The following is a 25,500-nucleotide window of genomic DNA, read 5'->3' as shown; positions in this document are numbered from 1 at the left end:
AGACACAAATGCAGAAATGTAAAGCACTCAATCGTTTACAGGAACCGCATTCCAAACCTTTATATTTCTCTCAGAATTACAAAGGAAGCGTCACATGAAATTGTCAAAGGCATACACTCAACACACACTATTTTCTGGATGCCTTTACAATTTCTTGCAGCACATTTAAATACTGCACAAGCAGTTACAGCAGTTGCAACTTAGGACACATGGCAGACTGTCATTGGACAAGGCTGCATACTCCTCACATGACATAGCAAAACTGATCTAAACACTATCTGAAAATACACATGTTACAACATTCAAAATTCAAACACAATAACTACCCCATGTGACTAGCACATGGGCAGCTTTGCCCTTCTAGTTAATTTTGTCAATGTTAACACACTTAGTCATTTTCAGCTTCTCAGCACTTAGTCCTTCCGTCTTTGCCTTGTCACGCATCTCAGCCATGTCTAGTCTTGCCAGCATCATGTCTTGCCAATGTCATGTCTGCGCCTGTGTCTACGCCATGCCATTTCTTGCTCCATGAAGCTGTCTTTGCCATGTCACAGCTTAGGCCACGCCAATGCCTATGCTGCGACTCTGCCTCAATCACGCCTGCGTCCAAGTCTGCTTTCATGCATGTGCCATGCCATCACCTGCGCCTCGCCAGTGTCGATGTCATGCCAGTGCCATGCCATATTACTGCTGCACGCATGCCCTCGTAGGTGCCATGCGCCTGTCGTTGTCTCAAGTGTCCAAGGCAGCCTTGCCATCACTCTAGCATACCTTGGTCTATCACATTGCTTGTCTTTGGTACATGTCAAGGCCAATGTGCACCTTGACATGGCCTTGTAAGCCATCGAGTCTTAGACTGAGGGTCTAACAGATTGATACTTAACCCCCACTAAAGTTCAGTTATTTATACCTGAAGAGACAGAAACAAACCGGAGCTTATTGCAATGAGCGCCCATATGAGGCGCCTGGCAATACGCACTTGAGCTGATACTAGAATGTTTAAACTTGATGAAAATGACATGGTCGAACCTTACTACAGGTATTCTGAAAAACACAAGCGTGTCCAAGTTAAACTTCATATCAATTTTGAGCGCGCATGTGTTCAGACTCAATTGATTATTCACCAGAAGTACATGCACATAAAAGGAGAGTTGACTTCTTAATTTCTTGTTCCATCCTTTACTTGAAAATAATAAATAATACAAATAAGTTACTTTTATCTCATGTTGGTAGTGAACCTCCACCCCGTTACCTAAGAGTTTGCGTTTACCAACAAGCTACTTCAGGCTAATAAGCTATATAAAAAGAAAATAACTCCATATTATTTAACCTTCAGTATGTATATCCAAAATCTATAATACAAGAGCTACAAAGTTGGTAGCTCATAGTACGTATGCAACCTCACGTTTCTGTGAACCTGACACTGACGTGCAGCCTCATAGTTTCTGAGAGAGAGCTTCTTCGTTCTCTGCTGGAGAGTCTGAACCACCAGATTCTTGTCTTCTAAATACTAGCTTCTGCTGAGGAAGTTGTCCATTGGAGAAAGCGCTGACCTCCGTGTCTATTAAAACAGTATCCTCATCCTTGAAATCTCCTCTTAAGATACCTTTGGCCAATTCGTTCTCAATATTCTGCTGGATCACCCGCTTCACTGGCCGTGCTCCATAGTTGGGATCATAACCAAGACTTCCAAGCAGTTGAATAGCAGCATCACTCACTTGAATCTTCATTTTGCGATCAGCTAATCTCTGCTGCACCCTCTCAAGCTGCAAGAATAAAAAAGGCTCAGCTTACAAATAATTCACTCGAATTAACCCAGAAACAGCATCCATTTCCAACATTGACACACCAAGAAAGTATGCGCAAACTCAAGCAAGCATATTCAAGATTTGAAAAGGTATGTTACCTGTAACCGCACAATGCTACTGATTTGGTCACGATCAAGAGGTTGGAATACTATATATTCATCCACCCGATTCATGAACTCTGGGCGGAAAACTGCACGTGCAGCATCCATCACTCTCTGCTTTATTGTTTGATAAGTTGCTTCCTTTGACGAATCATCATCATCATCCGCATTTAGAATATATTGTGAACCAACATTTGATGTCATGATGATGACAGTATTGGTGAAACTCACTGTGCGTCCTTGTGAGTCAGTCACCCTACCATCATCTAAGATTTGTAGGAACACATTAAATACATCCGAATGGGCCTTCTCAATTTCATCAAACAAAATAACTGCGTACGGTCTCCTGCGAACAATCTCGGTCAACTGCCCTCCTTCTTCATACCCTACATAACCAGGGGGAGCTCCTATCAATCTAGAAACTGCATGTTTCTCCATGTATTCACTCATATCAATGCGCACAAGTGCTTCTTCAGTATTGAACAAATAGTTAGCAAGCGCCTTAGCTAGCTCCGTCTTTCCAACTCCAGTGGGACCCATGAACATAAAGCTTGCAATAGGACGATGAGGATCTGAAAGTCCAGCACGTGAGCGTTGGATCGCCTCTGCAACTGATCTCACTGCTGGATCTTGACCAACAACACGTTTGTGTAGCTCTTCCTCCAAATGCAACAGCTTTTCCCTCTCTGACTGTTGCAACTTGGAAACAGGAATCCCAGTCCACTTACTGACAATCTCTGCAATATCATTCCCAGTCACTTCTTCTCTGAGCATTGATTTTCCAGACTTCATATAATCATCTAGTTCTTTTTCTGCAGCTTCAAGCTGACGCTGCAAGGTGTTTAGACTCCCGTACTTCAGTTCAGCAGCACGATTAAGATCATATTCCCGCTCTGCTTGCTGGATCTCAAGATTTACCCTGTCAATCTGTATTTAGGAAGAAAGTTAATCAGGCTCCACGTATAAACTGCTACTACAGCTAACTCAATTGATAGCTCAGAATATGAGTGCATTCCCACTCGAGTGGTTAAACAAAAGACACACTAGTCATGAACAAACTTAAGTAGAGAATTTTTAGCAGCATACCTCTTCCTTGACGGACTGTATGCGAGTCATGACGGTTTTTTCATGCTCCCACTGCTCAGTCAGCTCAGCTTGCCTCTCCTTTAAAAGAGACAATTCAGTCTCAAGGCGGTTTAACCGATCTTTTGATGCTCTATCCGTATCATTAGTTAGAGAAAGCCTCTCCATCTCCAACTTCAAAACTGCACGATTGATCTCATCAAGGGCTGTAGGTTTTGAGGTGATCTCCATTTTCAGTTTTGCAGCAGCTTCATCAACTAGGTCAATAGCTGCATTTTGAAAACCAGCAATTTTAGCACCGACAGTACGTTCATTAAGCACAAGTATATTGGAGTCCATATTTATGCAGGTCAAGTGCATGTCCTTGTTGTATGCTTACTGGACCAAGGGAAACAATTATGTGATGATGAGAACTTAAAGATATGCTTGATGTGATCCAAAATTGAAGCTCCATCACCGCTCAAGTTGTTTCCATTCGAATAGTATTTTGAGAAGGCCAGGCTCAAATGTCATTGAAGTGATGATTAGTAGTTAGAAAGAATTCAAAATCCATCAGCAGGACTACAGCCTGCATATTATTGCAAGTTAAACCATGCAAATGCAAGGATGATATGTCTTTCCTAATATTCAAATCAAAAAGCAGGAGAATCTTAGTAATCCAGTTGATTACCTTAACTGTCACCTTGTTGGTGGGAATTTGGATCCCAACTTGTAATACCCTTCCCCTCCCTCGATTTTTATATTTAAAATAAAAAACAACACAATAAAGCTATATAGCAAACAACACAGTATTCATACTATTAAATAAATAACAAGTTGCTCTGCAGCGAACAGCTTTTCTGCAAGTCTCACATAGTTTCTCACCTTTGTCAGGTAGAAAACGTCCACTAATATAACGGTCAGAAAGAATAGCTGCGTCGACAAGTGCAGTGTCAGAAATGCGGACCCCATGATGCAGCTCATATCTTTCACGCAATCCACGAAGTATAGAGACAGTGTCTTCAACTGTGGGCTGGTCCACATAAACTTGCTGGAAACGACGCTCCAAGGCAGGATCTTTCTCGATATATTTACGGTATTCATCCAAGGTTGTTGCACCAATACATCGTAATTCTCCTCGACCAAGCATCGGCTTCAAGAGATTCCCAGCATCCATTGCACCATTAGTGGCACCTGCAGAATACAAATGATTTGGTTTCACGAGCCACACCAAATAATTTTTTGTTCAAACTTTGAGATGGACCCATATAACGGTACAAAATACGATATTTCGGTGTATGAAGTCATAAAGATCTCAGCATGCAGCAGACATACAGGCGAATTAATATGAGCAATTATACGTCCATGCATGATGCAGCAAACTACCACACGGGAAGAAAGGACTCAAGGGAAGGAGCAACACATATTGATTTTCAATCACAGGCATTCCAACAACATATATAACAACATTATAATATCTGGTGATGTTTCCTAAAAATATACCTGCGCCAACAACAGTATGTATCTCATCAATAAAAAGAATAATCTGTCCTTCAGATTCTGTCACTTCCTTAAGCACAGCCTTCAATCTGTCTTCAAATTCACCACGGTATTTTGCACCGGCTATGAGCGCACCCATATCAAGAGATATCAACTGCATAGAGCAACCAAACAAGTTAATTGATAAAGATATTTTCTTTCATAAGTCAGGTAGCAAGAGTAGATTTCTTCATCACTAACCCGTCGATTCATCAAAGCCTGAGGTACATCTCCTTGCACAATTCTCTGTGCAAGCCTATCAAACAGGAAGAGAAGAATATAAGTTACAAGCAATGGATGCAGCATTCTTGAAAAGATGTACTACCAACTAAGAACAATGGAACATATTCCAGACGAGCCATATTAGTCAAAGTGTTATATCACATGCTCAGACTCAGACTCCCTCTTCTACGTGTTCAATAAGAAGTATTAACTTACCCCTCAGAGATTGCAGTTTTCCCAACTCCAGGCTCACCAATTAACACTGGGTTATTCTTTGTTCTCCTGGAGAGGATTTGTATGCATCTACGGATCTCATCATCTCTGCCTATAACTGGGTCAAGCTTCCCCGCTCTAGCCATAGCAGTCAGATCTTTTCCATATTTTTCTAGTGATTCATACTTTCCCTCAGGATCTGCAAGAGTGTATAAACAAGATTTCCTTTTCAGGAAAGAGTGTATAAACAAGATTTTGTATAAACAAGATTTATTGCGAGAAATAGAAAAGCTGGAGGAAATATTGCAGATAAGCATTGACAAGCATATGTTGGGAAAGTAAGGTTGTCGTTAAGCAAGAAGAGATCCAAAGGTAATGAACATAATTGTCCAAGAATGAGTCAACTATGTCTGCATTCTTACACTTATTGACTAGATCCACATATGCAAACTAGTTGAAGTGCTCCTCCAATTACATACAGAATTCAATACCTTGATCAATAACATTTTGGCGTCCCCTTATGGATTCAATGGCAGCTTTTAATGTCTTCAGGGAAATCTGGAAATCATTAAACAATTGCTTCCCAAATCGTTTATCTTGAACGAAGCCAAGCACCAAATGCTCAACTGACACAAAAGAATCACCATACTCTTTCTTGTACTCCCTGGCTCTCTGCATCAAACCTTCCAAGTCTCGGCCTAACATAGAGCCAGCTGACTCACCAATAACCTGGCAAGATATAGTAACCAAGAGGAAGATTCAGTTATCTATAGTACATGAGAGGGCAATGTACTAAGCATCTTGTTCTAGAGAAAAAAGGTAGATGTTTTTTTGTGAACGCTAAATGAGCCAGGATAAATTCCCCTGAACTCATTTTTTTTTCCTAATTGAGGTACAAAGTGAGAACTACTCAGTTGTGATGTCGAACTTTCTTCGCAAGTGCATAACTATTTTGATATCTAAAAGTGGGTATGAACGTATTCAGAACCTTCAGTTAGGAACAGGGGCAAGATGATTGAATGGCAAAAAGGAGCATTAACCTGACTTCTTAAAATTTTTTACTACCTACTATTTTCTTGTTGGTTAAACCCTAATGGAGTATGACACCCTAGACAAAACAACACAAGAGAGGGATCTCTTGGTAAATCACGCAATAGAAATAGTCCATTAAGTTATATGCTGATACATACTACTCAATCATTAAAAGTAACACTGATGACTGATTACAACAATAAAGTATCTTGGACTGAATTGGCCTGGAAAATGAATTGAAGTGCACATGTTCAGATAAATCTTTGAGAAATCAACATTTTACAAGACAAACATAGCATGCTTGAAAATGGCCAGTATGGACTAAATGGTTCACCAGATCCTTGTAAAATAAAATGACTGCTATTAACACGAAAATGACAGCTAATTAAAGCTGAAATTGATCTAAACGCTACGTGGATGGAAAACAAAGAAGCTGCAAAATAAAAGATCGGACATATTTCAACTTTGATCCTGAAGACCAATTTCTGTTGATGATTGAAATTAAATCATTTCTAAGCAGGAGTTAGAGAAGAAGCAATGATACACAAGTGAACATTGGCACATAATTAGCAAAAAGACTTTGAGTTGATCTGAAGCATACCTTAGGTTGTCGTTGAATAAACTTATCAGTAACCTCTAAAAGGCGGGTATTATCTACACCAGCCTTGGAGAATATACGGCGAGCCAGCCCATTCTTCTGCTCCAACAGTGCCTTCATCAAATGTTCAGTCTCTACTATTTGATGCTTGTTCTCTTTCGCTATTTCTGGCGATGAAACAATTGCTTGCCATGCCATTTCCGTAAACTCTTGCTGAGTGATCTGCCATTAGATTTCACTTAATTGGATTGAGTGATGAAACATTAAAATCAATACATCACACTTCAACCCAAATCAGTCAAAACAGCTATGTAAATCATCCATTCCATTCTACTATTTCATACTTCCAATCCAAATGATATGATTTGCACCTTACGGTAATTAAGCGTTCTTCCAGCATGGATAACTCGTTTAATCTCAACTAACTGGTATTGCTATCTGAAGTCTTCGCTTACAGCACATTGATTCCAAGAGATACTAGAACGACTCTATATGCCTATATATGGATATATCATTCACTCACATTTGCAGACACACAAAGGAACCCGATGGCAAAAATGAGCAAGCACAGAAAACACACTGCATTTTGATCAATTTATTTAATGAGAAAGTGACTTATAAACTGCTTGAATGCCGTGATTTTTCCCTTTAATTTGCCTATTATGGATATCAATCAACTATTCGTCAATCACAAATTAGTTGGTCTTAGTCATATTAGTTCTGCTCAATTTAGAGCTGTTTTCATTCCAATAAATTGATAGTGTCCAGTGTGGCTGTTCTAAAAGCTTAATGTACTCACTCCATTTCTTTTTACACGTCACATTTCGCTTCACTGCGAGTCGATTTGACTAATTTTCGGAGCTAAATTGAAAATGAATAATTCAATATTTTAAATTTATAATTCAATATTTTAAATTTAAAATTTAGATTGAAAACTATATAAAAAATACTATTGCATTGATGAAAAACTACATCTTAAATTATTGGTCAAAGTTCATGCGGTTTGAGTGATTTACAAGGGATTGTGTATTGTGTTTTGAGTTGCTTGGAAGATGCTTAAGCTCTCTCTCTTGAATCGATTCACATGTGTTCTTAGCTTTAATCGATTCCAACAAATTTTACGCCTTTATAGATAGTCCAGAAATATAACACCATAACATAAATTCAGCTCAAAACTCTACACAGTCATAATCATACTAGAATTAAAAAACTGTTTTCACACTTCAACATTAGCTTGTATAGCAAACAATTGCATTTATTCAAATTAGTACCAAAACTAAAATCGACAAGTAAATGAATTAGTTAATTACCCTTCCACTTGAAGCATCACAACGTACGGTAAACCTGGAACCTTTGGACAGTTTCTCAGTTTTCCTAGTGAAGAAAAACACATCCTTTCTCTTCAATTTCAACGAATTACACTTCCCGAGAACTCGAGATTTGCCGGAGAAGTTAACGTAAGGCGGTGAATGTGAAGAAAATAAACCTACTCTATTTGAAGAATTGGAAGAAGAAGGAACGCAGAGCTGCACGCCGGAAAATGACGTCACAGTTGACATATCGGAAAACAAGATGTGCCGGAGCCGGTAGCGTTACCGGTGACGGTAATTCTTTTATCTTAGCGTTAGAAAAATGAGAAGTTGTAGGAGATAGGGGAGTGCTGTTATGGTTAATATGAGAAAAAGTTGGGGACTTTGCGTGAGAATATAACTACTGATGGGGAACTGGTGGGGATTTCTAGTAAGTTCACGAACGTGAGAGAGAGCGCGTGTGGGTCAGTCAGGATCGTACACGTGGCATATTTGGATGGTACGAATGGACCCCACAAAGTGACATGTAGGATCTAATCAATCAGCTTCTCCACTCAACTACGCTGCTCTAGTCTGTCATCATAATAATAATTTCTATGAAAGAAAAAATAAAAGTTGCTAAAGTTTTTCAACAATTTAATTGTGTAAATTGGAACCAAGTAACATAGGAAAGGTAGCTCGGTGTTCAAAATATCTTGTATTTACGTGGAGTCTAAGAAAAAATTGTTGTAAGGGGTATAATATAATATGGCTATCCGTGACAAAATATCACGCTATCAAATAATTAAATAGCTCGAGTTCAATCACACAAAGCACACAACACCTACTTAAATAAATTTTAGAGGCTTATCAAAAAAAAAAAATCACATTTTGCTTCGATGAAGAAAGAAGTTATCGAATAGATGAGTTAAAGGGGAAGCATAAATTTGCTTGTTACATTTCTGTGGATATCTTTTATGTCCAGTTCAAGATTAGTGTCCAAGGATATGAGGGAGTAATTCAATTGTGATTTGAATTGTAACTTTTTTTTATAAAAATTACATATATAATTATATGTTTACTGATATTTATCAAAAATTTCAACTATTTTCAAAATTTCAGAAAATTTCAACTTATAACCTTTGAGGATATATATAACTTATGTTAGATATATCCTATTGATACATGTAATAATTAAACTAATTAGCATGTTTTAAAGAATGTAACAGCTAAACTTGCATTAATTTAGTAATTAACTTAACTAATTATGGTAAGGAGCAATAATATCCCAAGAAGAAGGTGATTAATTTATTATTCCATTTTTTAAAAACAAAATCCTTTTCATAATCAGTTTCCAGATCTCAAATTGTTCATACGTCCCTTTTTTTTTTCTTGATTTTGTTTGAGGTAATTGTAATAAATATTTCAGTGTTATTACGTTATTCCGGCGTTTGGATTAACGATGTTAGGTGCGAGGACTATAAGAGCGATGAAATCATTGTTAGTGAACATGTATGTCACATTAAATTGCTTTCAAACAATTGCTATAGAACTGGAAATTGAAGAAAGCGAGGAAAAAATTGAGGCTCGTTACATAGTTGATGGTAATACGGCACCGTTGTTGATTCGTAATGCAATTGAGCATTCCTTCAACCTCTATGCGAAAATATCGGACAAGAAAAGGTACGTATCTTGTTTAACGTGTTAGTTTTTGTTAATGTCTCTAGTTTAATGAATTATGTATCTAACTTTAATTTGATAAGTTTTTGACGTAACTTTCTTTAGTTATGTTAATATGGCCAAGATACATATTTTTTGGGGTTCATGATACATTTTTCGTGTTCTTGTATTTGTGTGCTATGTTTGAGTATAATTATGTATCTTGTGATGTTTTAGTTTTAGCTATATAAACATACGAAAGATTCATATGAGTATCGTTAAAGATACATATTGTACACGACCGTGCAGTTTATGTATCTATCATTTTGTTTTTCAGTACATTCAGAAACATCTTATTTTTTGTAACATCTTATTTTGAGTATAATTATGTATCTTGTGATGTTTTAGTGTTAGCTATATAAACATATGAAAGATAAATATGAGTATTGTTAAAGATACATATTGTACAAGATTGTGCAGTTTATGTATCTATCATTTTGTTTTCCAGTATGTTAAGAAACATCTTATTTTTGTAACATATTCTGAATTTTAGTTTGCATGATTACAGTTATGTCCTAAGACGTCGTTCGGGGGATTGTATTTGAATATTTGAAGAAACGCGCCATCAAGCTTTAGCAAGAATTCTAATAGCACGTAGCTCGATTCTTGTAAACAACAATCCTGAAAACATGTGATCATCAGTATCAAAAATCTAAATTCAATTTTTCAGAGAGCTTTGAATATAATCAAGATTTAAGACAATGTAGAGGAAAAGAATCTTGTTTCTGTGTTTTTTCTATTTATGTTACTTCTGTATAATTTGTCTCTTTTATTAGTACTTTGTAATACAAGGGTGTATTTAGGATGATGCAAACTAGTGTAGCTGGTACTTTGATAGAAACATTTTGTAAAAACTTTTGTGTGTACTACAACAACATTTGCTTATCTGCAGTGTTGTCCAATAGCCTGAGATCTTTTATATTTTTTACACTTGGGATATGTGTTTGGGACAAGAATTTTAATCCTTGTGATTCAAAATTGTGTATTCATTACTTAAAATTTTAAATAAAACATAGTAAAACACTTGTATCAACCACATTTGGAGTTAAAAGCATGAAGATAAAGGAAATTAAAAGTGTTATACAACAACAACAACAAACCCAATGTATTCCCACCAAGTGGGGTTTGGGGCGGATAAAATGTACGCAGTCCATACCGCTACCTCCGAAGAAGTAGAGAGGTTGTTTTCGATAGACTCCCGGCTCAAGATGAAATTAAAAGTACTATAAATACAATAATCATAGATAGTCATTTCACTTTCATCACTTTGAGGGAACACTCCTCAATATGGCTTGAAAGTATAATAGTATATTTTTAACTATGATGTCCGGAATAACTTGCTCGCACCTCAAATATTTCATCGAACACTTAACAACCTCCCACCAACACATACACTGAGCAACTCTGTCCTCAAAGATTTCGAAAGATGAGAGACTTGAAACTACAATAATTGCTTAACATTTCTAAGCAAATGACCTATTTACTACCTATCTATTGGAAGTGTAAAGCTTCATACAGGAAAAGTTGCACCAATACTCCTATTATATTGCAAAGACAAGTGGTGCTTGAGACATTATAAAATAGAGCTGCATTCAACCTTCTAAGACTCCTGAACACTTTTAGCAGCCCCTTTGACTACTTGCACACTCACATAGTGCTTGCGGCACACGGGCATATATATTGCTGCTCCTGCAATCAACTCCGTCCTCGTCTCCTATGTCTTTCTCAAGGTGAAAGAAGCACGTTCACCACAAAGTTCACAGCGGACGGTAAACTTGATCACTTCTTCTGCAAAATCAGAAATATGAATCAAATACAGAATAACTACACTAGTAAACTCACATTCAAAACATCAAAGTATTGTAGCAGAAACAGAACACTTCTTTTCGAAGAAGACAATCAATCTGATTAAGATACATATAAATGCATAAACAGATAACAATTTATACAAGATAATATAATATGTATCTGTAATCTTAAAAACATGTATCTTTTATTTGCTTATTTCAATAATACTTAAAAAACACTAGATAGATTTAAATGCATACTCAGGTAACTATATATACAAGATAGTACAATATGTATCTTGGATGAAATAACATGTATCTATTGTAATGCTTATTTCAATAAAAGATAAACAACACGAGATACATATAGATGCATTAATAGTAGACAACTGATACAATATGTATCTATAATCTTATAAACATGTATCTCTTGTTATGTTAATTTCAAAACTACTTAAAAAAGCACAAGATACATATAAAATCATAAACAAAAAGAATCATATAAACAAGACATTTTAAAACGTATCATGCATGTCTAAATATGTATCTCGTCCTAATATTCAACAAATATGAACATGCAAATACCTTTGGAAAGCTCATCTCTGAAAATAACTTCAACAACTCTTCTTCTTTTAGCGGGAACTTTACTTCCAGAAGTGTTAGATCCTCTTTTCTTAGAACCATGAATTTCTTTTTTCTTATCTTTCTTGACATGCTTTTCCCGCAAATTCTTCGTAGTATGTGGATCATTTCTATGCTTGGATCTATTTTTCATCAAAACCAACAGATTCGTAGTCAAAACTACCAGGAACGAAGTTTACAACTTCTTCGTATTCTTTGATACTTTCTAATTGAGAGAATCCAAGACTAAAAGATGGTCCCAAATCTATATTCATAATGTTAATTCAATACAATCTAGACTAAAAAAACGATAATCAAAGAATTTGCTTAACAAAAACACAAAAAAATCGCTTTGCAAACGCAGGGGCAATTTTTTTTTTTTTTTTAAAACGTAAAATAAGATTAGAAGAAATTGAATAAGATTTTAGGGGGGAAATTTACCTTAATTCAAAGGTTTGAATTAGAGGAAGAAATTGGATTGAAATTGCTGCTCAAATTAAGGCGTAAAGTGAGGAAGAAACCGGGTAAGTTTTGGTAAAATAACGACATATGAATAGGAGATCTAAAGATGTTTCTCAACTTTTAGTAAATGTTGGGATATATGTAATATTTTAGAAGTAGAGAAATTTTTAGTAGTTTAGAAACTTAAGTTGTTCTTTTAGATAATTTTTTCAACTTAACTTTTTAACTATCGCTATTCATTTGGACTTTGTTGCGACATTCTTGGATGATATTGGACGTGCGTATAGCAAGAATGTAGGATAGATCATACATGAAACCGGTTATCTTTGCTTGGTTAGTACTTGAATCATCATGACACACGTGCACTGATGAACAATTAACCGACTGCTTTATATTTTCAAGAAAACTTGTATCAATCAAAACCACTCATTTTATCCAAGCTTATTACATATGGACCGATGGGCTGAAATGAGTGAACGAGACGGCTTCAGTAAGGATTATTGATTGGGCTGATTGAAATGTTCGATAGTTTTATTCAAAATACGGACCAATTATTAGTTGGTCTTTTGTCTCTCATCTTCCTTTCCTTTTAGGTTCTCGTATCTCATCCCCTTCTTATTACCTCCTTACTCGGTTAAATCCCTCTTTAGTTCTGTTCTTCTTGTTATTATCTTCTTGATCAGATTCTTAAGTTGTAGTAATTTGACTTTAGTGATTATAAAATATACCAGTGTTTGTGTTGAAAATCAGTTTGTTTCATGTGTGGTTTTGGAGATTAGGCCAGAATGACCGGTAGTTCAGAAGTCTCCGTAGTGTTTGGAGAACGGACGTGTCATTTCTTAAAACAAACGTGGGCATAGTGCTCAAGAACAAACTAGTTGGGCAATTGAACAATGATTCCTCTCAAATATGTATTTCAAATTTATTATATTTGTTGTCCTTGTCCACGGCACTAAAATTACTTAGACCATTGATTGCGTCAGTTGCAATCGAGGCCAAATGGCCCACTGATTGAATGGAGCCAAATGGATGTAGAGAAATCTTTGGATTTCAAATGCAATATAATCCAAATCCTTTTGATTTTGTATCATCTATGTAAGAAGATATTCAAGATTAAATTATGAATTCAGCCAACGAGTCAATTTCGTATTTTGTACAGACAACAGTCCTACAGATATGAAATGGTATACTTGAAAGCAACACAAATTTTCAATCAGTGCAGAATGGACTTTGCACCCATCAAGCACTAAAAAAGAAAGAGCAAATACAAAAGAAAATAAGACCAGACCGTACACGATCTTGAGAATGGATGGCAAGCCAACAACTAATGCTTGTTACTACTTCACCTTCTTCATTATTGTTAACAACCCACCAGTCTTTATCTGAAAGTAGAGGGTCCAGAACGTCAGTTTACAAACTTTGATATCTGTAGATGACGAAAAGTAACTGCCTACCTTGAATATGGCCGCCAACCATCCCACTCTTGGAACTGAATATCATAGTATAACACAGAGGCACTTATTCTGCTTCATGTCATCTGATGCTTTTTTCTCTGCTCCACCAGCAGCAAAATTCAAGTAACAAACATTTCGTTAAGAAACAGCGACGCAGCAAAAAAGAATATATATCACAGAATTTGAAGCCGTAAAGGCAATGAAAGAATGAGTCAAACATCCTTCAGAAAGTTGATGTAAATAATGATTTATGTTTCAATTCATGAATGTCGCTGGTATGTTTAGTGATTCTAAGCTGACCTTTCTCCTGAGCTGGTGGTTGAACAACTACATGCATGGTCGTAACCCCTCCTGGAATATCACATAACGGGCTTCTGCATTCACCCACTGTTCTGCTGTTCTCCAATATTCTTCCGGCACTGATTAACTTCACATCTTTTACTGTCCGCGGACCGTTATCCTTCTCTATTACATAAGATATACGTCTCAGAGAATATGACTTGAAATCAAGATTGTATATTTAAGAGAAGATTATAGAAAGAAAATTAAAAGCAGAAAATCTTTAACAGAGAGAAAAAAGTGCACAACATTCAGGTAGATAATCTGAAAATATTAAAAAGGAATTTGATGAAAGCGCTCAGCTTCATAATTCAATATATTTTTGTTTGCATTGCAGCTTAATGCTTTGAGAAACATGATTTACAACCTGCTCCGGTGAACTGTGCAAAGCTTAAAGTTCAGTCAAGGTTTTAACGCACTCAGCAAAGGGTGAATGCAATAAGATAATTCTAAAATATATGCATAAATACAGTCATTGGAACTGGGCGCATTGAAAATGTTAATTTTTAATGAATGAAAGAAGTGAATACCAAATATTTGAATAACAAACAACAAGGCATCAACCAATAAGAGAAATTGAAACGCTTGGTTAGCCAGATCTTCATTTCAGCTGAACACTACTCGAGCCTACTATGTCAACTTTCTTAACCAATATCCCTTTAGAGGAAAGAAGCCTAGAACAATCTCAAGAGAAAGTCCACCACCGTTTGATTGAAGCTGCAAAGCGTCTCCTATCTGAATGAGAACGTGCCAAAATTTCTAAACATTCAGTCTCTACAAAATTTGAGCACCTATATACGCATCCTTTACCGGAAGGGAGCATAAGCAATGGCGGAGCCACCTTTGCTCCAGGGTTCATCCGAACCCCCTTCGACAGAAAATTCTACTGTTTTTATACTATTTTTAGATGGTTAAAAATATTTTTTATGCATATATAGTAGATGTTGAACCCCCTTCGACTAGTTCGTATATTTACTTCTGAACCCTTAATGAAAATCCTAACTCCACCACTGCATCCAACACAAGCCACACTACAGATCATTGACTACGATAATCTACACAATTCTTGTTAATTTGCAGATAATTTTAAAGCCTTAACAATCATGATTGTGGTTCTTGAAGCAATCAAAAGTCCAACAGAAATCTTGAAAAACTTGCACACAATTAGCAGCTATTCAGGGACTAAACTAACCTTTAGGCCACTGAGCAAGGATGTTCTCCTTTAACGTTGCCACGCTTGTCGCTGCAGGAAAACTCTTTGGACCAATATCTGTTCCATCAATCAGTCTAAACTTAATCTCCAGTTGATCTTGAGCTGCAGACATCCTTATTCCAAATTACAAAAACAAACCCAACACAAGGATCTTTTACTAGGATCTTCCTTAAACCTCTTCACAGCCTTAATTAACACAATCACTGGAGCACTCAGGACCAAAGAATTTAGTCTTTGGTTCTTGACACTTTATGGATCTCATCAAATTCCCAAATCCCAACCTTAAATCTTCATAAAAAAGCAAATAATCAATTCATAATAGACTATCAGATGTGAATATTGAGAAGATATACATAAATAATTACACTTTTCTTGAATTAGATTATCAAGAAAATAGAGTCAAAATAGAATTTAAACAACAGTATGCAATGAAATTAACCAATAAAACACTAAATTAAAGAACCCCAAAAGTCATATAAACATTAAAAACTAGAAAAATAGTTACAATATATCAACTCAAACTGCAAACAAGAATCATCAGGTTACAAAAAGAATGGATCTTTAATTTTTATTTTCTACAAGAAAAAAAAAAAGGAAGAAAAAAATATGCATGATTGGGCTTACTGGTAGGAGAAACTGATCTGGAAAGTGAGCGCTTTTTACCCAACAAAGTAATTTCATATGATATACCCCTCTCTCTCTCTAAGGAAGATAGAGCTACAAAACTAGTCTAGGGAAGAAGAAGAAAAGGAAAGGGTAGGTAATACGTGTAATGCATTAACAATATAATATGAAAATTAAATAATACCTCCTCCATTCCTAATTAGTTTTCTATGTTCTTAAAAATAGATATTCCTTAATATTCATCCTCCGTTCTTAATTAATTTAGCTATTCCTTAATATTTATTATTAGTTCCTATTAAAAATAAATATTCTTAAAATATTCATCTCAAATTTCCTAATTTAATTTTTTATTTTACTTATTTTTTTCACTAATGAAAAAGTGACAAATTTTTTCTTTTTCATATTTTACCTTTTGCATCAATTATTTTTTCTTCAAATTAAAATGCAAACATCATTTAATAGGACACTGTAATAAACTAACCATGTTATTAATTATTTTTTTAATCAATGTATCATCTCAATTTAGGACGGATAATTTGAGACAGAGAAAGTATTTATCATCCATTCTTAATAAATTTAGATATTTTTTAATATTTATCATTTCATAAAATTAAGATATAATTAGATATTTATTTTCACTTTTACTTTTAATAATAAATATGAAAAGATATTAATATAATATAAATAAAAATAATTAAATTAATTTTTAATAATTACTTCTTTTAAATAATGTATAATTTAAAAAGACGATAACTAATTAAGAATGGAAGAGGTAATTATTTTTATTAAAAGAATGAAAAAAGAAAAGGTGGCAATGGGTTGGGGGTGGAAGGCGATGAAGAAAATTCGGCAGCTTCGGAGTTTTCAAAGTCCTCTCTTCCCTCACTCTATGGAATTATCGACATTTTTTCTCTTCTTGCAACTTTAAAATAAAACGTCACCTTATTATAATTAATAATAATTTAATTTTAAATTTTTTCATCAAATGATTTTATATATATATATCTAAAAATTATTTTAAAAGTTTTAAAGTATTCCTTTTCTGTTCAAATATTATGTCAAAGTGAATGAGCACTTAAAATGGGGAAAAGAGAGTACAATGTTTCCTTTTATTCTTCTTTTCCTATTTTGGGATTTCAATTTTTTTGGTATTTCAAGGAAAGTTAATAATGTGTAATCATGCATAAAAGGATAGACTTTATTAGTCAATAAAGAAGGAACACTGTTCATTTTTAATTTTCACATTTGGATTAACACTGTCTATTAGTACAAGGTTTTGAAAAATAATTAATTAATATTGGGATAAAATATGAATAAAAAATAATTTTTTTTTTGATATATTAAAAATAAAAAAGAAAGTAAAAAATTATTTTTGAAATAGAAATAGTAGACAAGTAAAAGTGCACAAATAAAAATAGAAGTTTGGAAGTTTTGGTTACATATTTGTACTGACCGAAGGTAAACCGTACGCAGGTAACTATTGCCCAGTTGGAGTGTGAGTTAATTCATACTGTAATAACATTTTTTCTATTGGCCCTTCCGTATCCCTTTAAAAATAAGAAAACAGATTAAAATATTTGAATGATTTTGAGCTGGAAACTTTTTCTCTTTTAGGACCTTTCGTCACATAGGATTGATTATTTATTATGGTTACTTTTTGTCCCTTTGAGTGCATTTAAAGGGATTCTTTAGTTTTTTAATATTGAAAGTTACGAAACAGGCTGGTACGAAGCACTTCTTTCCTCAGCAAGATTTTGTTCAACCATTGGCAATTTTGCCTACCTAGTGATTTTCACAGTTACTTGCCAACCCAATTAGTGCACAATATTAAAACCCCTTTCCCTAATTTCGGTAGCATTAATTAAAATTTGAATCCCATGATTGGGTCAATAACCTTAATTTGTTTGATGAAACATAGGTGCGAATGAAATGTCTTGAAACATCAAACCTCAGACTAAGAGCAAAAAAGGTAAAGAGTGGAGAACTTTTGGTAAAAAGAATCTGCACACATATCAGTTGTATATCATTGAATCATACAAAGCAATAATCTACGGAGTTTCCATAGCCTACAGTCTATTATGACCAAGATGATTGAATCAAGAAACCGTGGAGTAATAATGACAACAAAATTAACAAGGAAAAATGGAAGAATCATCTCTGCAGCTATAACAGGGCCAATGCGGGAGTTAAACAGGGCGCAGCACATAGCTTTTCTTCTTGCAATTCACCAATTTGTATGACTGATGATAGCAATGATGAGCATTTTCCGGGACACCCCGTCATTGCCTCTTAAGCTATAGTATAATAGAGGGTAGGCTACACCCCAGATAAGAGGCCAAAAATATTGTCCTTTGTCCAATCAATAGAATTAGGTTGACCAACTTCTATTTTACATACTGAAAGAATTAATCTCATACTCATGCTAGAATGCAGGTTCTCTTTTGCAGGCCAAATCTGGAAACCTGAATATACCCGGGCAATTATCAGAATCTCCTTCTCATCAATTGGATATGAAGTTCCCTAGAACCAATCAAAGTTTGCAAAGCATGTGCCTTTCAAAATCCTCCTGTGTTTTTTCCTTTGAAGGAAAATCTGTCGACTACTCCAGTATGTGGCAATTCCTGATAAAATCATTGGAGCTATTAACGAACTTGGTCCAAAAAGGACGGAGATGCTCAAAGCCTATCTCGAGCCAAGGTTTGGACTGGCCATTGTAATGAATTACGGCAGCCTTCTTCACATTTTCGACTTTGGTCTTATTCTGATAGCCCAAGCCAAGCATGTGCCACGAGGCATCAATTGGGTGAACATGACCCTTGAATGCAATCAAAGCAGGAGGTAATGTTCCAAGCTTCCACATTGTCAAGTTCGACTTCAGATTCTACAAAAATTCAGCGAGTTTAACAATGTCAATTCAGAATCTAAAGATATTTGTGACGATCAAATCTTCAATAGTTGAAAAAATAGTAAATGAAGATCACCTCACCTAAAAAAAAATGTATGTATGGCTTCAAATCTTATAATCACCATAGTTTATGGCTTAAGCAGGAAATCAAAGTACCCAAGGCTAATCACATAAAACCATGTTCTAAAAATGCTAAATCTGTCAGAGAGTCCTACTAGACGAACAGGTCAAAAGAAAAGGTCTAATGAATAATGATCAAATGAATGCGCATTCTCTTTCTGGCAAGCGAAGATATACTTCTAACCTCTCAGTAACCAATGATCAGGCGAGGCAGAAATTATTTAGTTCGGATTTTTATGTTAAAAAAGAAGATAGGATTCCTGATTATTCAGACCTTAATCGAATCATATGTACTGGTCAGTATAATCTCGTATATTCGCCTATTCTCCACGAGAATTCTGATTTATTGTCAAAAAGGCGAAGAAATAAATTCATCATTCCACTAGTGGACAACTAAAAGACAGGCACAAACAGGAGTCACAGAAGAATAACAGTGGCAAGATCCAAAATGTAAACACATAATTGCTGAAATTCAGATAAACTAAATTATTTTCCAAAAATCACAAAGCATAAGATTGAGTACCTCTTTAAGCCATGCATGATAAGTATTTGTAATATTCGTCTTCCTCCATGCACGTAAATCGAAGATATTCATCCCATAGGCCCATGCACAGTTTTCCGGATTCAAATTCTTTGCTATTAGGGGATGAGAAAAGTTGAAGTAATTTCTGAATCGCTTAGACATCACCCACTCATCTTCACCTTTACAAGTCTCAACTGCTCCATTGACCTTACCACTAAGGTCGATGTCCCATAAGGGAGATAAATCTCGCTGAATTACAACATCATCGTCTAAGAAAACCACTTTGTCAAGGTTTGGGAAGAGCTGCAAAGACGACACCACAGAAGTCTCAGATAGCTATTCGAAAATGTGCATATGCAGGACCGGAGAGGGAATTACATGTGAGTATCGAGTAGGGAAAAATCACTTAGTGAAATCCAAATTAAAACCTAAATGCTAGCAAGTAGAAGAAAGGAAAGAGAAAATGTGTTACTGCAAACTCCACTAGAAAAGAAAGGAGCACCAGGAGATGCCAAACTTGAAGTATTGGAAATGACATTTTCAAATTATCAGAACAAGAACATAAAAAAAGCGAAGTCTGATTATAACTGTGCTTCACTCTCCGCGAAGAGCTTTTTAAATAACAGTGGTGTCCGGGCCAACTTGCATGCAACTCGACTAATTCCACGAGGTACCTGCATCATTCTCCATAGAGAGTAATTTGAAAACAATATTTCCAGATCTTGGGTGCTAAGGTCTCATTATACTGTTTGTGGGTGGGAAAGATGATATTGAAACTTTGACTTGCCGATGTTGGCGGGACAGTATACAGCAGAGTTTTTCTTCCATCTTATCGGCATGCGTGCATAATGTTAATGATCACTAGAGCACAAAATCTAAACACTTTAGCAAAATGAACAAATAATGTCTGCATGAACATTAAAATACTCATCCTATAGACTCTGCATATGACACAACATTTTCAACAGAAAGTCTCGAAAGTCAGATAAGGTTGACTAAACTTAGTCTGGTGAAAAGTTTTTTTAACTTGGATGATTAGGTTCAGATCAATAAAGCAAATAACGTTCACTAAACCCGGCTGTGTGCATCTTAAGTCATCCAAAGTTTCTCACTCACACGCTTAAGCCTACCATTGAGTCTATTTTATATATTGGAAACTTTTCTCGCGAGACATTATTTCAATGTCCATCTGCTTGTGAGAAAGAAATGGAAGTAGAGGAGATTGGTACTCCTCCCTCTGAAATTTTGCTTTAGAGAAACAGAAGACAGTTCACAAGATATGAGAAAGTGGTACCTCTGGCAAATATATGCGAAGATGATTGAGCAAAGATATATATTTTGGACTTCTGGCCTGCAACTTGGATGCAAAAGATCGCGGAGTTGTATCACTGAGATTGGCACCTGAAACATGATTCCCATGGTAATATTTCCGAATAAGATTATGGCTCTCAACTGCTTCAAGCACTGGAACATTTTCTCTTGTCAACCAGTCAAACTGATGAACACTTTTAACCTCCACAACAGCAGGAGTGACAGGATTCAGAGCAAACCATGAGTGCATGCCTGCATATGTTTTCTTGTCAGTGATGACATGGAAAACAATCTTTTCAGGCTTCAGAGATGACTGCACAGCAGAATTGACCACAACTGAGGCAGCCAAGATGTTGTCAGTGGACACTACAAAGTGATTCAATGAATTGTCCGATAGCAGAGGGAGTAGCTCTGGAGAAGGCAACTGTCTGCGTGCATGAGCATTCGAGGAGTACTCATCAGTCAACCGCAGCGAAAGACAGTGAATGCCTTTGGGAATTGCACTTGCAGCAAAGTGTTTATTCATCAGCTCTGCAAACTTTGATTCCCTAATCTCTCTTTCAGATTTCTCCATCTGCAAAACAGCAAATTCAACGTGAAGTTCAGCTAAGAAAGGGCTGTATCATTCTGCGCCTGTGCACACTCAAAACCAAAGTGCGGTCAGTAAGTAACCCAACCCAATCCCTGGCCAGACGATAGAAAGTCCAAGAGAAGGCAAGAGCAAAAAAGGCTAATAGACATGCACATACCATTCCCTTCAGCACCAAAGAAAATTCTTTTGCGCTATACTTGTTGTTTTTCGTTTCAGCAACAAGTTGACTAAAGGACTCTGGGAGCTTCAAGCCAGCAGGCACTTCCTCAGAGTTCACTTGATTGAGGATTTTAACAAAATCCTTGACCAGCTTCTGTTGGAACAACAACAGAGAAACAAGGGAATAGACTTGGGTTAGAGAAGGAATTCCATGTAAAAGTTTACACAAGATTTGAGAGCAATGACAGTAAGAGCCGACAATGTGGAATGAAGTTTATTTACCCCTGTATCATCAGTTCGTCCGAGAAGCTTTGGTCCTAATCGTCTACCTAAACAATCTGATAACGAGGAGAAGAAAATGAAATTAAAGTTTGGAAAAAAAAACAAAAGATAATAATAATGAAAGGGGTCCCTCATATCCAACAACATCCTGAAGTAAACTGGGTGACAAAGGAAATATTAACTAGAAACATTCAAACTAGGACCAGCAACACTGACCAAACAAAGCTTCTTGGCACATTGGTAATTTGAAAATTTTATCCATCCATAAAGCAAAAAGGTTCCACCAAAGAAGCTTCCTTTTTCATCCCACGGAACAAAACATAGCATTGAAAGCATCCAATAACAACTAAGAGATGTGATCAGAGAATGCGATTCACGAAGAACTTGTGACTCAAGATAGCTTATGCAACATACATAAACAATGAACAACGTCACCTAGACTCAAGCATGTGCATTTGGAGTTTATGGCATACTTAAGTTACTACTAAATACCATTCATGCAGAATACAAGAAACAACACTAAGCATCCCCTATCCCCACGAAACTAATACATTCAGACATCTATAACTTGGGCTTAATCACATACTTCAATGTGGACAACAAATGCATAAACAATCTCTTAATTTGAATGGTGGAGCAGTCCAGGGTAAACTTAACAGAAAATGTTGAGTAAAGTAAAAAATTAATAACCTGTGTACCACTCTATTGCTTTTTCTTACAACCATGGTGTCCGAGCCAGCTCGCACGCACCTCGACTAATTACATGGGATACCTACCACCTCCCACTAGCAACAGGTATTAGGTAACTGTGTCCACCAAAGCTAAAATATATGGGAATAAATCACCTAGTCTTTTGTCTTTGCTGGGAATTGAACCTAAGACCTCATGATGCTCAACCAGCGTCATTGATCACTAGGCACACCCTCGGGTGTTGAACTATTGCTCGTTTCCAATATTTTAGTGTTTGTCATCAAATTCAAATCCTTGGGGCAAGTTTTTAATGAACGAATAGTAAGTTCAGCCTAATTCCACCCTATCCTAAGATACAAAAAAACAACATTCTGACACAAACTACCAACATTGCCACATCAAATACAAATCAGGATGTATGAAATGAATAAACGAGAGAAAAGGAAAGAAAAGGTACCAAAGGAGGAGCACTTGTTGACACCTTCAAGGGTAACAATAGCAGTGAGAATGAAGACAAATGGCAACAAGAAAGCTAGTATAAGAATTGTATGAAAAAGCGTTCGGTAAGAGAAGTGGCGAGCTGCTACTTTGATCTTCATCAAATCACCATTTCCTCCTCCATTACTGCTGCTTCTGCTCGATATTGTTATACTTCTCATCCCAGGTGAGAAGTGCAGCTGCATCTTCCTCCTTTCTTCTCCACCTCTACCCAATTCCAATCCCAGTCCCAATCCCAATTCCAATCCACAACAACTCTATACGACAACGCACCGCCCACTACAACCCCACTTTGATCAATATCAATATCAATGTCAATACTATTATTGTTGTGTTTGGAAATTGATGAAGAATTCAAATAAAATGTTCTTCTCACCATCAGATCCAACAACACAACAACGATAAAATATCCAAAACAACTGGTCTCTTCCGAGACCAATGCATTTGTATATATACAAATGTTTCAAACAAACACAAGCAAACACAACACCAACAAGCCCAACCAATTTAAATTTAAGCGAGCTTCAATACAAATACCATAACATCAATTAAATTTGAATTTAATCAACTCTAATACGAATAAATAGAACAAATTTGGGTTTGGGAATTGGTTGTTGTAACGCAGAGGATTTGGAATTTTCTTCTTGAGATCGGAAGATTGAATGTAGAGAGAGAAAAAAAGGGAAAAAAAAAAATTACGTGTACGTGTGTGTTAGCATATGGTGTTTTTAATTTTGATTATTGTTTGTATTATTATTATTTAGGGAAAATATACTCCAATTTTTCAGCTGAAATTAATGATTCGAATAAAAATTGGGAAATTGCGTGTCAATTTTGAGTCAAAACCGTGTGGGCTTGGAAGAATAAGCTGAGCTGGAGAAAGTTTTTCTCTGGTAAATTATGAACTTGTACTAAAATTACGGGATTATAATTACTACCTTTTTGGTAAAAATATAAAAACATTAGTTGGTGAGATTACTTACTTTATAAATTAATAAAAGAGTATTCCTCCCGTGATCCTTTCTCTATTCTGAAGGCGTTTGAACTTTTAATTTTTTTCTTACAAAAAAAAGACTTTTAATTTGTTTTTTTGGTAATAACTTTTTAATTTTTTTTCATCATCATAAAAGAAAATGAATATTTTCATTATAAAATTTAATTGAAAAGGCATTCCTTTTGACATTTTAGGAATAAATTTTTAATTTTTTGAAACATATTTTTGACTCCACCTGTATAACCTAATGCTGATGCTCAGCATGTCAGTATTGATGGTCAAACTTACATTGCAAACTTAAATTTTTAGATCATAAGTTTTTATAAATAAATTAATATATAATAATTGAGTTTATAAATAACATTTTAAAATATATTTAGTGAAAATTTTAATTAATTTAAGTAAAATTATTAAATTCAGTTAAATTTGCAGTAAGGTTGTTTTGATTTTGTTAAATTGCAGAGTGAGGTTACGATATAAATTGTGATTTTTTAAGGATAAATCATACTTATATAATGGCTATTATTTTAATTTTTTATCTAGCGTATGATATTCATAATACAACTTATCGCATACTCATTTTCTGCTATGATGTCCATAATAATCTTTTTTAATTTTAAAAACGTAAACTTCTAATTAAAGATGAACGGATCACAATTATCCATCACAACTCATCTCGCAATTGCAACGATTTACTAAATCTCAGTTACTATTAAAAGCTCGCATAAAAAATTTCAGGCAGTAGCTTTGCTTCTTCTGGGTCCAGTCTTTTTTGTTTTGTTTAAACAGTTCTGCTGGGGCCTATTAACTTTTTCATCAGCAGTAGTATACTACAGTATATCATAAGAAGCTTAAGAGACATGATTAATAACAGATGGCCACATGCACAATTTTTTGCTTTTTTCATGTGGATCTGATAGATATACGAAGCACTAAGCAATGAAAATGATTGGTCAAGCCTACTTATATAAGAGGAATAAGATGGTTATTTCTTTTTAGTGCTATATTCTATATCCAATGGTTATGTCTTTTTCCTTTCCACAAATATTACTCTTATTTATTTTCTAATTGAAGAAAAAAACTAAAAAGAGATCATTATTATTTTTTTGTTATAGCAGCATGGAAACCATTTGAATGTTGGAAGGAGAGTTAGTGTAAGGCACGACACGTTGATATGACTTTTTTGTGATTCAATTTTGGGTGTCGGCGCCAATGTTCAAGTTAATAATGCAGGGCAAGCGGCAGGGCTAAATTGATAAATAGGTCTTTTTGCAATTCAAATAAAAAAAGTTAATTTGAAAAAAAAAAAAAATTGTGTATATTTTGAATTTTTTTATATGTAA

General features: G+C 35.4%; 3 protein-coding genes across 3 annotated transcripts; all 3 read right to left on the bottom strand.

The window, feature by feature from the left end:
- Positions 1-1,151: 1,151 nt before the first annotated feature.
- LOC107860476 (chaperone protein ClpB3, chloroplastic) lies at positions 1,152-8,478 on the bottom strand. Its single transcript, XM_016705852.2, has 10 exons — positions 7,886-8,478; positions 6,579-6,797; positions 5,437-5,674; positions 4,949-5,144; positions 4,712-4,766; positions 4,475-4,625; positions 3,857-4,165; positions 2,996-3,261; positions 1,907-2,836; positions 1,152-1,766 (listed from the first exon to the last, which is right to left on the bottom strand). Exons 1-10 carry the CDS (start codon positions 8,132-8,134, stop codon positions 1,437-1,439), a joined length of 2,943 nt encoding a protein of 980 aa, XP_016561338.1. The 5' UTR covers positions 8,135-8,478; the 3' UTR covers positions 1,152-1,436.
- Positions 8,479-13,547: 5,069 nt separating this feature from the next.
- LOC107860475 (membrane-anchored ubiquitin-fold protein 2) lies at positions 13,548-16,291 on the bottom strand. Its single transcript, XM_016705851.2, has 5 exons — positions 16,084-16,291; positions 15,439-15,747; positions 14,208-14,372; positions 13,908-14,005; positions 13,548-13,835 (listed from the first exon to the last, which is right to left on the bottom strand). Exons 2-4 carry the CDS (start codon positions 15,569-15,571, stop codon positions 13,950-13,952), a joined length of 354 nt encoding a protein of 117 aa, XP_016561337.1. The 5' UTR covers positions 15,572-15,747; positions 16,084-16,291; the 3' UTR covers positions 13,548-13,835; positions 13,908-13,949.
- A 1,777-nt stretch (positions 16,292-18,068) lies between these two features.
- LOC107860474 (probable galacturonosyltransferase 13) lies at positions 18,069-23,936 on the bottom strand. Its single transcript, XM_016705850.2, has 6 exons — positions 23,123-23,936; positions 21,976-22,031; positions 21,692-21,847; positions 20,926-21,516; positions 19,632-19,934; positions 18,069-18,964 (listed from the first exon to the last, which is right to left on the bottom strand). The coding sequence occupies exons 1-6, from the start codon at positions 23,346-23,348 to the stop codon at positions 18,683-18,685; spliced, it is 1,614 nt and encodes a 537-aa protein (XP_016561336.1). The 5' UTR covers positions 23,349-23,936; the 3' UTR covers positions 18,069-18,682.
- Between the last annotated feature and the right edge of the window lie 1,564 nt (positions 23,937-25,500).

This window comes from Capsicum annuum, chromosome 2 (genome assembly GCF_002878395.1).
Source record: "Capsicum annuum cultivar UCD-10X-F1 chromosome 2, UCD10Xv1.1, whole genome shotgun sequence".
Taxonomy (NCBI): Eukaryota; Viridiplantae; Streptophyta; class Magnoliopsida; order Solanales; family Solanaceae; genus Capsicum; species Capsicum annuum.
This window is presented reverse-complemented; position numbering and strand designations above follow the sequence as displayed.